The sequence below is a fragment of the Panthera onca genome, chromosome C2 (assembly GCF_046562875.1).
Source record: "Panthera onca isolate mPanOnc1 chromosome C2, mPanOnc1 haplotype 2, whole genome shotgun sequence".
NCBI classification, from domain to species: Eukaryota; Metazoa; Chordata; class Mammalia; order Carnivora; family Felidae; genus Panthera; species Panthera onca.
Genome location: NC_138347.1, coordinates 42519076 through 42533753, shown reverse-complemented (window position 1 = coordinate 42533753; position 14678 = coordinate 42519076). Strand labels below are relative to the sequence as shown.

Sequence of the window (14678 nt, the reverse complement as noted above, 5' to 3'; positions counted from 1 at the left end):
TCCTCTGAGTCCTCAATGTTCCCCGGCCCCTGAGCCTCTCACCCTAGCTCGCTAGAGGTTTCCACTGCGTTTAACTTCCCTTCTCGGGCAAGTTCACATTGCGGAGACTGGGAACGAAACGCAGGAGCTCGGGAGCGGGCGAGGAAGGTGTCTCCACCGTGTTTACTAGGCCTCCAACACTCTCCCGGAGCCCTGCCCCCCAGCGTCGAAAAGCTTCCTGGAAAAGTCCTCGTTATCACTTCCCCTCTCGGGCTGGGGGCTGGGAGCGGGCGGTCCCCCCGCCCCCGGCTCCCGCTGTTCCACCGGAGCGCTCGCTCGCAGGCGCCGCCGCGCCGCAGTCCTCGGAGAGCGGCGCCCCGGCTCGCAGGTCCCCGCCGCGCCGCGCCACGGTCCGCGTCCCCGCCCGCGCCTCCGCCCGCTCCGCGATGAGGGTCCTGGGTGGGCGCTGTGGGGCGCTGCTGGCGTGCCTCGTGCTAGTGCTCCCCGTCTCCGAGGCAAACTGTGAGTAAGCAATAGCGTCCTGTCTTCTCTCCCCAGCAGCGCCCTCTGAACCGGGAGCCCTGTCGATAGGATTTTCTCGTCTGGGGCTGCAGCCTGCTAGAAAGTTTCCAGTAAGTCCCGACAATCTCCGGGCTGATGGAGGCAGCCGGGGATCTAGCGGGCAGTGTAATGGTGGGGCAGGGGCGATATTGCCCTGCTCTGGGAGTCAAGCGCTGCCTACAGGACAGATTCAAGAACCCGGGTGACACTAAATATCAGTGAAGGAATTACAACACCTACCCACTGGCCCTCAACAGCTGAAGTTCCCAGTCAGAAGACAGGGATGAGCACCTTCCAGTATAACAATAGGGGGGAAAGGGCAACCTACTATATTTTATACCCTTTGTACAAGTGGCTGTCCCCAGGCAGCACCCCTTGTTGCAATTTACCTCCCTTTTGCAATTTCTGGACTTTGAGCTTGGTTTGCTTATCTCAACATTGACAAAACAATTGTTTTAGGATCACTGCTGGTTTGCATGGCAGTAGGCAGATGTCATTTTCTAACCTTGAAATCAAAAGGACTGTTAAATGTTGTGTTTCTCGGATCATTTTGTACTATTTTTGACACTGTCACTGATCTGAGGTCATGGCATGAATTCTTTGTACTTTATTTTTGTATTTCCAGTTCTTTATGTTCCCACGGGTGGATTCAAGGCAGGATATTGAGTTTTCTCTGTAAGGTATATAAGGAATATTGAGGCATTTAGTACATTTTGATTGCCTGTTAATTTGTTTTCTAAAGTTTAAGCATGCTCCCTGATTAAAAATGCTTACTTGTGCTACATTTTATTCTCAGGAAATGGCATGGGAGAGATAAACTTTGAATTGCAAAAACGTTTAGGCTGCTTCAAGCTCCTGTGGAAACTTTTCAAAGATGGTAATTTTAGGAGAATTCAGTAGGAATTTACTAATATTCCACTAGTTTGTATCAGTTACTGATCAGGATGAATGAGGTATTTTAAAATTCTAGTTTACAGGTTAAAACATCATCTGTTGATTTTATATTAAAGAGCTACAATAGCAGCATTTCTATTCAAACCACTGTCATTAAGCCTATATGTAGACCACATGTATGAATTTATGATTTATATGGTTCATTAGAACAATCAAATATTTGCCTGGTAACCAGAAAGAGGCAAAAGTATCTTCCAACATTCACTCCTTGTCATCACAAACCCTTTCTTTCTGTAGAGATTGTTACATTTTCATTGAATCTAGACAGAGTTAAAAATGATGTGAATGTCTGTATGTATTACACACAGGTAATCAAACCATATATATGAAGAGATGCACTTGTTATATACAAACCCTGATAGAATAGAGAAATTAATTGTACGAATACATCACATAAAGAATAGTTGGCCTTATATTGCCTTTATTTTTAATAAATATGAATAGTTTCATTGGATTAAAAATAATCTCTGGTTAACTGATGAGGAAACCAAGATACAGCTGGAATGTTTTTACTCCCTAAGATTTTAAATTTGAGATAGAATTAGAACTCTAAATATTTGATTTATAATTCATTGGTTAGTCCATAGAGATATAGTTGCTATTTCAAGAAAAAGGTTTACAAATCACGGTTTTAGTTTTGAGAGTTGTTAGAATTGTCCAGTTCAACATCTTTCTTTTAACAAGAATTGGTCAGAGATGTTAACTGAATTTGCAGACATTTGTATATACGAAAGATTTTTAATATCTCTTATATTTAGAATAAATATGAGAGAGAGAGACAGAAAAGGAGAGACAGATTTAAAATATATACTGTCTACATATTTCATCATTTGCCACTAAGAATTGTGGTGAAGAGAAATAGGAGAAAAGAGATCTTCTCTGACTAGTTTGGCCCTATCCAGAGTTCCTCTTGTAGGTGGATATAGTGAGTGTACTCTTAACATTACTGACTCATATTTTTCTTCTCCTTTTCACTCTCTTCTCTCCCTAACTATTCCATTCACTGTTTACCTGTATTCTCTTATATTCCCTTTATTTCAGAGTTCAAAATGTTGCACTGATGGAGAGACATTTTTAAGGTTGGGGTGAGTTAGAGACAATTTCTGCTACAACCACCACAATACCCTTTGCCACATTCTCTTATCATCAATTCTATGCCAGGTTACATAAGTACTGCTTCATAATAGACCTTTTCTGTCCACCACGTTCAATATCCTCTTCACACCTAAATGATCTGTATTTAAATTTTCGACATATTATGAGAAAAAAATGAGAAGCTTGATAACACAGATATCAATATTCTTTAGGTACAAGCAACAGTAATGAACTCTTGCTAACTAATGCAGAAAGAAAGAAAGAAAGAAAGAAAGAAAGAAAGAGAAAAAACGAAAGAGAAAGAATGAAAGAACAAAAAAGGAATGAAAGAAAGAGAAAGGAAGAAAGGAAGGAAGGAAGGAAGGAAGGAAGGAAGAGCAAGCTGAGTGAATTTATTGGAAGACTACTGAATGGCATGGTGAATAACTCGGCCTACAGAAGCCAGGAACTTGGGCATTTCTGTGATCTATACAGTGGGAACTCATGCACTCACTGTTAGGAGCTGCCATCAGATGACTGGGTTCTAACTGCCTTCTAGTCCTGGGTGTCCCCGCTCATGATCAAAATTCCTAGGAGAGAGAGCTTGATCGTTTTGGAGAGTCCTGTGACTGACAGGTCACTAGAATCAGGTGAAGTGCCCCGACAGCTCCAGCGAAGGGATGCGTCCTGCAAAGGAAGCAGAAACAAGAGAAGTCTACACATTCTAATTGGTTGTACAACATTCACATATGCCCTTCTTTCCATAAACACCATTTGCAAATATTTCAAGTATAATGCAGATATTTTTCATATAATGCAAATAACTAAGGTACAGCAGAAAGGACCTCCTTCTTAGAAGATTCCAGTCACCACATCCAAAGAGGAAGGCTCAAGGCTACCATTTCCTAGTTTAGGGGATCATTGAGTGATGTGTCTGCCTCCTCTCATGTCAATGTGCTATGCCTTGTGGATAAAATGGTACATTGTAGTGTACCAATACTATAATAATAATAACAACAACAATAATAATATAACAATAATAATCAAAAGACAGCGAGGGAATACAAGTACTGACTTTAGGGTGAACTGTCTTTCTTTCTTTTGAGCTGGACCTGGTATTTACGACCTCCTCCTTCACTACCCAATTCGACTTGTCTCTTGCTTTCAGGTAGTTCCCTTATGTTTGATTTTTTTGTCTGCTCTCTGAGATGAACCACACCCTTATTCAGGAAGAATCTGAGCCTTGTTCTAGCTGTGGTCGGTTGTATCCGTCTCTTTGACAATTTCTATTGTGCATAATAGTCATCTTGAGGGAGCAGCACTCCTTCTAGCCTTGATTTATATGTGGCAACATCACTCTTTTGCCTTGATTATTGTCATACCAGCACAATCTTCTTAATTTTTTTTTCAACAGGAATAAGGAACTTGAAATGGCTACATAACAGTCTCAGCTTCTAATTCAGTGAAAATATATTAAGTCCCATGCTGAATGCATTTCTTCTTGGTTTACCAATTTTGAGATGAACAAGGGAAGAAAGCAAAAACACTGGGAATGGGTCATTGAATTAATTTCTTAGGCTGCTGTAACAAAGTACCACAAACTGGGTGGCTTAAACAACAGAATTTATTGTCTCACAGTTCCGGAAACTAGAGGTCTGAGATTAAGGTGTCAGCAGGATTGATTCCTTCTGGGAGCTGTGAGGGAGAATCTGTTTCATGCCTCTCTCCTGGCTTCTGGTAGCCTCAGACATCTCTTGGCTTATCGATGGCATTTTCCCTATGTCTTCACATCATTTTTCCTCTGCATGAGTGGTTCCATTGCAAATTCCCCCTTTTGATAAAGACATCAATCATATTGGATTAGAGTTGACTCTTATGACCTTGTCTTAACTTGATCATCTGCAAAACTGCTTTTTCCAAATAAGGTCATATTTGTAAGTAGTGGGGGATTAGGTCATTACCATCTTTATAGGGGGCACCTTTCAATCCATGACAGTCAGTAAGCATCATATCATGACAACTACTTCTTCCCTTTCTACCTTTATTCCTGACCTGTGCATTTTAGCTTTAGGGGGAAAAAGCACTAAATTTATGATGTCTAGTACAAAACATGTACCACATTTTTTTAAGTAAGCTCTATGCCCAATGTGGGTCTCAAACTCACAGCCCCAAGATCAAGAGTCGCTGACTCTACCGACTGAGCCAGCGAGGGGCCCCCAAAACATACCACATCTTTTAACCACATTTTGGAAGATAGTGTTGTGTCTGAAAAGGCAGTAACAGAACCTTCAATAATTGGTCAGTCCATCATGCTATAAGGCTAGCTCCTTTCAGGTATTAGGGTACACAGTAGGACCCATGAACACCATAATCAACATCCTATTGATGTATTTCCTTAACCGTGGAGTTAATTCTTTCATTAGAGGTAAAGTTGTGTGGTTAGCATAAAGCATTAAGTAAGCCTAACAACAGTGATACCGAAAGAAAAACTAAATCTAAATACAGAATAAATATCTCTGTGTCTGGGAACAGTGTGCTGCTCCTGCATGATAAAAGAGCCCTAATTAATCAACCATTCACCAGGTATCTGATTGGATTTTGCAATGCGTCTAATCTCTAACAGCAGAAGGAATGGTAATTTTGCCGGCAAATGTGGTGTCTTTTAGTAGTAAGAGCCTAGTAGATCTGAGGGAGGAAAAATCTGTATAGTTGAGTCAATACGTAGTCTCCATCCTTGCCACCTGGTATGTGTATCGAACAACAGTAGACCCAGTGACACAGCAAGTGATAACCCGAGATAGCCTTAGCACCAAAGGTACCCACGGACTTGTATATTTGGCCTTCGTGGCATTTTAAAGATCAGGAAATTTCATCTAAAAAGTTTGTGTTATGACTTCTCTTGAAAAACAACTAAAGGGGGAGCAGCCACCTGGGTGGTTCAGGTTATGATACTGTGGTTCATGGGTTCAAGACCCACATCCCCCTCTGTGCTGACAGCTCAGGGTCTGGAGCCTGCTTCAGATTCTGTGTCTCCCTCTCTCTTTGCCCCTCCCCTGCTTGTGCTCTGTCTTTCTCTGTCAAAAATAAACATTAAAAAAAAAATTAAAAAGAAAAAAAAGGAAAGCAAATAAAGGAAGATCTGGTCATACTGGACACACATTCAAAGCTGCCTTCTTGAGATAGAATATACTCTATCCAGTTAACCACAATTCTAAGCATCCCCTGTCATCTCTCATTAAATTCTCTTCTCTTATTTATGGTATCTATCTAAAACTTGTAGATTTCTGAGTTTGTGACCCTTGTACTAGATTGCCTTGGAAAGGAACACAACTGACAATCCTTAAGTGGATCATTCTATCCCCTCTTATTATTAAGAACTTCTCTGGTGTGGTGCTATGTTGTGAGTATTCAACTGGAAAAGAAATATTCTCAGCTCTGGGCAATTCTTTCCAAACTTCCTTGTCTCTAGCTAGACCTGATATCTAGCTCTTTTTAGGTCTCTGAACAACTAAGCAGACCATTTACAACCATTTAGGAAGCAGAATAGATCCTGATCTCATTCCAAGCAAAGTGGACAATGAGAAATACTGCTTATATGTCTGCCCATTGTGAGGTTTTTGTTTCTCCAGAAATTCTATTTCTCCTCAGGATTCTATTTCAGCCGCAGGGAGGCTGTAGTTTGTTTATTTGTTCATTGCAAGCTGTATCTTCATAGCAGATCTACCTCTTGCTCATATTGGTACATTACAAAGAAGTATCTGTAAACTAGAGATTTCATCTTCCGTGGGTTGATTTGCATCTTCAGTAGGTTGGTCATGGGCTTTCCCTCCTAAGGCTGTAAAGGGAGCTTACAGGAGGACTTCTTCAAGTTAGAAAAGTGAGCAACCTGCTCAGGCCACATAGTTTTGCCTTTAGTTCCATCTTGTTTATACCATTTGAACATGTCACAGTTGAACTGCCGTCATAACTAAATTTCTGGCTAGACGGAAAAGGTAGCAGCCAGTTCATGATGAGCTATTTAAATCACATGGTCACCAGGTATCCTGTGGTCAGATTTGCAGATTTCACTGAGGTCCAAAAGGATGCCAGGAACAGTTTGTCAAGGGTAGACTAGTTACTTGCAGAAAGAAATGTGACTTGCTCTCTAATCGGAAGGACCTCTACGGAAATTCTTCTTTTGGGACTTGCTATGGTACCCGGTATAGGACCAAAGTACCCTGCCATCCTATGGACAATTTGACACAATTGGGTCTGATGGGTCACTGGCTAGTCTGACTGACAGACTGCTTGAATTGAACTTTGAAATACGTAGAGAGCATTTTCTTATTCTGGTTCCCATCTACATCTGGCACCTTTTGGATTCATAGGGTAAACAGATCAGAATAGAAACACCTAAAAATGGAATATGCCTCAAAAATGAGGGGTCCACAAATATGTATTCTTCCACCTTAGTGTTGGACACCTAGGTTTATAAAAGGTTGTCTCTCACTTTGGGCAGTAATATTCTAGCATGACCAAACTGTTGCTGAAAATAGTTCAGTGCTCTCAGGGGAATGGATCAGTTTGGAGTTTGAGTTTTATTGGACACAATAGGTAGTTTTAGGTAGTTTTAGTACACAATTCCCATAATCAACTGACCCCCGTAAGCTTCAGTTCTAATGAGAAACCTTAGATTTTAGATGCTTTGCTTCCCTAAAGGCCAATATCTAATAATCACTAAAGGTTTTTGGGATCTTTTCCCTTAGTGCAGTTACCCAATAAAGTTAACTTGCTTTGGAGAGAACAAGGAGAAAAGTTCACAGTATACAGGAGGGTTCTTCAAGGGCATCTCTCCTCTCCTCCATTCGAGAGGTTCTGGATCCATCAACTGACTCAAGATTGGTGATTCAGGAGACGTGGCGATTTCTTTGTATTGTGACTGAAGTACAGCCTCTGTTTGCTAACCCACCGAGTTTTTGGATAAAAAAAACCCAGTGAAGAACTTTGTGGGTTGTCTTCCCATCTCATTCGAGGAGGATCTTCACCTGTTAATTCTTTCTCCAACATTCAATCAGTACAACACCTTGACTTTGATTCATGTGAATATGGGCTGCCACCTAAGCTCAGCCACCCACCCCCCAGGTTCTTCCCATTCCACCTGAGATCTGGGAGCCCATTTCTATTGCAACCTCTCCTACCAGCATTTCTGATCCAGGGAGAACAGCCAGTAAAATCCCTTTTAGAAGGCCCAGTGGGTTCCTTAATAATTATTTCTGTGATAATCTTGAAAATGCCTTCTTTTATTTCATACTGGGAGGTGGGATGGGTGAGTGAGGAAGTGAATAGGTAGGAACAATGTGACAGATTCAAGCCAGAATGTCTGTCTCCTAGCCTTTGTGAATTCTTGCTTTAATACTATGCCAAGGAACGTCTGGATTTTCAGTCATTTCAGGGTGTGCCGAGGTTTTGTCTAGGATGGCATTAGCCAACCAAGCCACTGTTAGAACTGAAACTGGTGGCCCTAGCTAGCACATGGGATGGAATCGGCAATATTAACACATTCAGCCTGATGGAAAATTACACATGCCTTTTGTATTGGTTTTCTATTGTTGTATAACAAATTACCACAAACGTGGCATCTTGAGACAGCACAATTTATTATCTTGTAGTCCAGGCTCAAGTCCAGGGACCTGCTCAGGGTCTCATAAAGCTAAAATCAAGGGGTCCACCAGGGCTGAGATCTCATTTGAAGCGTCCTCTGCCAAGTGCACTGATCTCTCCAATGAGAGGAAGGAGAAGGGAGAGCAGTGTAGGAGGTGGACTTGTGTGCTGAAGTGACAAAACTCACTTCTGCTTATAGTTCTGTTAGTTCCAACCCAAGGAAGCACATGGAATATTTGGTCAGCATTGTTTCTGTTACAAATTCTTTCCTCTAAGGTTAAGATTACTATTTCTTCCTCTAAGAGAAACACAAATACTTACTGCTTATTTTACCTTTGGTAATATACTTACAAAGTGTGAGGTTGTAATAACTACTTGTTAAATAGGGAGGGCATAATTAACTGTGCCCAACAGACCTAAGCTGGGGACATACTATGATGACAGTGAGTTGGTGGTTAATGTAGCAAGGTGAAAAAAAATAGGGTAATAGGTGATACTGAAATTATTTCTTGTGAGAACTGTTACTATTTTAGATTGAAAAGTAGCTTTAGGTTTAGAAAGTGAAGTCCTGAACACATGATCTATAGCTTTGCTGTTCTAGAATAGTTCATGAACCAGTAGTGGGAGCATTACCTGTGAGCTTATTAGAAATGAAGCCTCTCTGGCCCCACCCCAGACCTACCAATTCAGAATATGCATTTTAAGAAGATTCCAGGTAACGCCTATGCACGTTTAAAATTTGAATCATGTTTGGTCTATAAGGAGATAGCAGAAAAGAGTGATCAATGGTTTTGCATAAGAAGTGAGCAGAAATTTACAGGGGTGGCAGTAGGGGATAGCAGTAGGAGGCAACCAGGAATACAGAAGGGGAGAGGATGTCAGAGAAGGGAGAAAAGAAGCGAGCACAAGGCAAGAGAATGCAGCTTGTGAAAAGGTCTCCAGGAAGAAATTATTAGATGTGAGATGGACAGAGGACCTTTAGGAACTGGCTTTTTTTTTTTTTTTTTTTTGAGACTCAACTTTAAATTGCAAAAATTGCTTTAATGTAAACCATAGCCCTTCGTACCTTCCCCCTGCCACCTACCCCCAGTGTTTCTTCAGAAGAGGTTATTTCCACATTTAAGTTGGTTAAGAACCAAGAGAAGAGTTCCATAAGATGCAACGGAGTTGAACAGTTTACTGAAAGCTAACACACTGAGTGAGTAGTGACTCATGAGAACCTCAGCTACAAAAGAATGCAGAAGTCTTAAGAGACGTTTTATCAGGTAAGTGATTGGGGTTTTGGTCACCAGTCAGTGAATCAAATAGCGCAAGATGGAGGCACCTGGGTGGCTCAGTTGGTTAAGCATCCAACCCTTGGTTTCAGCTCAGGTCATGAGCTCGTAGTTGGTGAGTTCAAGCCCTGCATCAGGCTCTGCTCTGTGAGTGGGGAGCCTGCTTGCGATTCTCCCTCTCTCCCTCTTTTTCTCTGGCCTTCCCCCGCTTGTTCTTGCTCTCTCTCTCTCTCTCTCAAAACAGATAAATAGACTTAAAAAAAAAGGTCAAGTTGGTATGTGACATTAGCAAAACTCAAGCTATTTTTAAATTGTTAAGCTTTGATTGGGGGTAAATGTTTTGTTAACACTAAAAGAAAAAACTCACCTTGGTGATGCAAAAACAGATAGTAGTCTTGACTCTTTTTTCTATTAAGTGAAGCAAATCCTTTTTACCTAAATATTCCTATTTTATTGTACATATATTTGGGAAATACATAAGTAAATAATTATAATAATATTTATTAATTAACAATATTAATAATTCATTAATTTTAGACAAGAAAATACTGTGCACACAGAATATTGGAAGAAAATGGATAACATTTTAATAGTGAGTGTCTTTAGAGAGTAGAGGCATGATGCTTTTTTTTTTCTTTTCAAATTTTTATTTAAATTCTAGGTAGTTAACATACAGTGCAACATTGGTTCCAGGAGCAGAATTCAGTGATTCATCATTTACATACAATACTCAGTGGGAGTTATGATGCTTTTTATTCCTTGTTTACCTTTTTGTTTTTATTTTATTTATTTTATTTTTTTTTCCCTGGGTCAATCTAATTTAAGTTTTTTAACCTTTTTTTTTTTTTTTAAATATATGAAATTTATTGTCAAATTGGTTTCCATACCTTTTTGTTTTTAATAACTATAATAAATTGTGTTATTACTCTAGTATAGGAAACAACCTCATATAAGAGTTTTGTTTATATTATATTGTTCTAACTATAGAAATTGAATCCTCCAGGCTTGAGGGGAAGTGAAGTAAGGATATTTATCTAAATAGATTCTGAGTGTTTCTACAGTAAGTAAAGTAATATAAACTGGTTCTAGGCCATTAGTAGAATTCTTCTTAGTCCCCTTGTTCATTTTTTTTGGAATGGACTTTGAAAAGACACATTCAAGAAAAATGGCTTTTAAATCTTCATAAAAATGGTGAAATTATAACTTCATGTGTTTGTGTGATAGTTTCCATATTTCAAAATGGTGTCTTTGGCATCTTCTCATTGAGTTTTACAGCTGTTCTGTGATTCACCTTCCCATCTTTAGGAAAATGCTACCTTTACTCCCCCTCTACAGAAAGTTATTACCCCCTCTTTCTTTTCCTGCTCTCATTTGAACTTCTTGAGGAAGTAGTTTATTCTAGCAGTTTCTATTTCCTTTCTTCCTTCTGGTATACCTCCCGCTGGTATTGGTGATGGGGAATTTTAATGGTGATCCTATTGTTAAACCAACTACATTTCACCTCTCATCGCAAATCATGGTAATTATTATTAATAAGTTCCTTGCAACATTTGACACTATTGAAATTATCTTTTTGAAATTGACCTCCTTTTATGTCTATAAACATTATCTTCAACTTTTCTTTCTCTCCTGGGACACTTGGGTAGATCAGTCGGTTGAGCATCTGCTCTTGATCTCAGCTCAGGTCTTGATCTCAGGGTCATGAGTTCAAGCCCTGCTTTGGGATCCGTGCAGGGTGTGAAGCCTGCTTAAAAAAAATTTATCCTTTCTTTCTCTATATATGTGTGTTACTAATTCTACTTCTGTTGTTTTGTTGATCTCTGTTTTTCCTTAAATATTAAAGTTGCCTTGGCTTCCACTTGACCTTCTAGCCTCATTGAACATCTTTTTCCAGCTTAAACTACCAGCTGTATTCTACCAACTCCCTAACATTTTTAAACCATTCAAGTAATCCATGATTAATATAATCTAATTTGGGAATACAGATATTCACTGTAATATTGCACTAAACAAAAAAATAAAATCCATCTGTAGTTCAATAGCCAGAGACCAAAGTATTGTTTTGCTTTATATTCTTCTAAGCAACCTTGTCTGCATATACACATTCTTAGAAATTAAAATACATAAATACAAGAATGGAATTGTGCTCTAATACTATTTTTTTTCTTTTATTATTATTATTTTTTTAATGTTTATTTTTGGGAGGGGCTGGGTAGGGGCAGAGAGAGAGGGAGACACAGAATCCGAAGCCAGCTCCAGGCTCTCAGCTGTCAGCACAGAGCCCAACGCAGGGCTAGAACCCACGAACCATGAGATTGTGACCTGAGCCTAAGTCAGACACTTAACTGACTGTGCTACCCAGGTGCCCCTTTTCAAATTTATTTTGTATTTTATTTTATTTTTTTCTAATATTATTTTGAACTTGATGTCTCACCTAAATATATGATGCACCAAAACCCATAAAATATCTAGGAATAAACCTAACCAAAGAGGTGAGAAATCTATATACTGAAAACTGTAGAAAGCTTATGAATGAAATTGAAGAAGACACAAAAAAGTGGAAAAACATTCCATTCCCATGGATTGAAAGAACAAATATTGTTACAATGTCAATACTACCCAAAGCAATCTACACATTCAATCCAATCCCTATAAAAATAACACCAGCATTCTTCACAGAGCTAGAACAAACAATCCTTAAATTTATATGGAACCAGGAAAGACCCTGAATAGCCAAAGCAATCCTGAAAAAGAAAACCAAAGCTGGACGCGTCACAATTCTGGACTTCAAGCTGTATTACAAAGCTGTAATCATCAAGATGGTATAGTACTGGCACAAAAACAGACCCATAGATCAATGGAATGGAATAGAGAACCCAGAAATGGACCCACAAACATACGGCCAACTAATCCTTGACAAAGAAGGAAAGAATATCCAATGGAAAAAAGTCTCTTCAGCATATGGTGTTGGGAAAACTGGACAGCGACATTCAAAAAGTGAAACTGGATCACTTTCCTACCATACACAAAAATAAACTCAAAATGGATGAAAGACCTAAACATAAGACAGGAAGTCATCAAAATCCTAGAGGAGAAAATAGGCAAAAACCTCTTTGACCTGGGCCACAGCAACTTCTTGACATTTCTCCGGAGGCAAGGGAAACAAAAGCAAAAATGAACTATTGGGATCTCTTCAAGATGCAAAGCTTCTGCACAATGAAGGAAACAATGAGCAAAACTAAGAGGCAACCGATGGAATAGGAGAAGATATTTGCAAATGACATATCAGATAAAGGGTTAGTATCCAAAATCTATAAAGAACTTATCAAACTCAACACCCAAAAAACAAATAATCCATTGAAGAAATGGGCAAAAAACATAAATAGATACTTCTCCAAAGAAAACATCCAGATGGCCAACAGACACGTGAAGAGATGCTCAACATCACTCATCATCAATGAAATACAAATCAAAACCACAATGAGATACGACCTCACACCTGTCAGAATGGCTAAAATGAACAACCCAGGCAACAAGAGATGCTGGCGAGTATTTGCACCTTTTGCACTGCTGGCGGGAATGCAAACTGGTGCAACCATTCTGAAAAACAGTATCGAGGTTCTTCAAAAAATTAAAAAATAGAAATACCCTATGACCCAGAAATTGTACTACTAGATATTTATCCAAAGGATATAGGTATGCTGTTTTGAAAGGGCATATGCACCCCAATATTTATAGCAGCACTATCGACAATAGCCAAACTATGGAAAGAGCCCAAATGTCCATCGACTGATGAATGGATAAAGAAGATGTGGTATATATATTCAATGGAATATTACTTGGTGATCAAAAAGAATGAAATTTTCTCATTTGCAGCAATGTGGATGGAACTAGTGTGTATTATGCTAAACAAAATTAGTCAGAGAAAGACAGGTATCATATGACTTCACTCATATGAGGACTTTAAGATACAAAACAGATGAACATAAGGGAAGGGAATCAAAAATAATATAAAAACAGGGAGGGGGACCAACCATAAGAGACTCTTAAATACAGAGAGCAAACTGAGGGTTGCTGGAGGGATTTGGGGTAGGGTGATGGGCTAAATGGGCAAAGGGCATTAAGGAGGACACTTGTTAGATGAGCACTGGGTGTTATGTATAAGTGATGAATCACTAAATTCTATTCCTGAAACCATTATTATACTATATGCTAACTAACTTGGATGTAAATTTTAAAAAATTAATTAAAAAAATAAAATTAAGATATGATGGCTTTCATATCCATAAATTCTGTCACACTTTAAAGTAGATTTATAATTTTCTTTCATATATGTTCATCATAATATATTTAACCAAAAATGTATCTTTGGAGATTTACATTATTTCCAGTGTTTTGCTTGTATCAATAATACTGTGATGAACATATTCATAAGTGTTTCTTTACATTTGTCCATATTCATTTCCTCAGATTAATTTCCTAGAAATAGAATGGTTAGCTGAATGTCTAAAGGCTTTGGGTATATATTGTTAGATTTCTCCCTGGAAATTTGGTTTTAAAAGTAGATTTTAAGAGTCCCTAATTCCTCTCATCTTTACCAACATTAGACATGAACTTCTTTTTAAATTTTTGTCAGTGCAATAGGGATATAAATGGGGGTGACTTTCTTGGGGTGGGAGAGAAAAGTAGTCCATTTCTGTTTTTCAGTTTATCCATTAACTTTTTTATTTCAAAATCGTATTTTAATTCTCTCCTCCCTTTTCATAGCAGCCTACTTTTGTTTTATGGATGCCAGATCCTCTCAATTTATTTTAGGATATTTAGTATACATTTTTAAGTTATCTTTTGTGTCTTTAATACCATCTTTATATGAACATTAGTATTTCTCATCAGCTCCAAAAATTTTTCTGCCTGTACTTACATGATAATTTCCTCTCTCCGTAGCCTCTGTTTTCTTTCTAGAATTCTTCCGGAATTGATCCTTCATGACTTTGACTCTCATGTTTGTATATCTTTAAAATTTCGCTCTATATTCCAGGAGATTTCTTTAACTTTTTCTTTCAAACCTTCTATACTGGCAATCATATTGTAAATTTCTTGAAGTATTTTTTTCTTTGATTTTACTTTCATCCTTTTATGGATTCATTATCTTCTTAAGTCACTATGATGATATTCATTAGACTTTAAAAAAGTTTT

At 38.7% G+C, this 14678-nt stretch overlaps 1 protein-coding gene across 1 annotated transcript in view; it reads left to right on the top strand.

Annotated features, from left to right (window-relative positions):
• The first annotated feature begins 208 nt into the window (after nt 1-208).
• Nucleotides 209-14678, top strand: part of PROS1 (protein S) — a 69437-nt gene continuing 54967 nt past the window's right edge. Inside the window, exon 1 of the mRNA XM_060640215.3 lies at nt 209-501. Coding sequence (XP_060496198.3) covers nt 426-501 — 76 coding nt within the window. The 5' untranslated portion in view covers nt 209-425. The remainder of the gene's footprint in view (nt 502-14678) is intronic.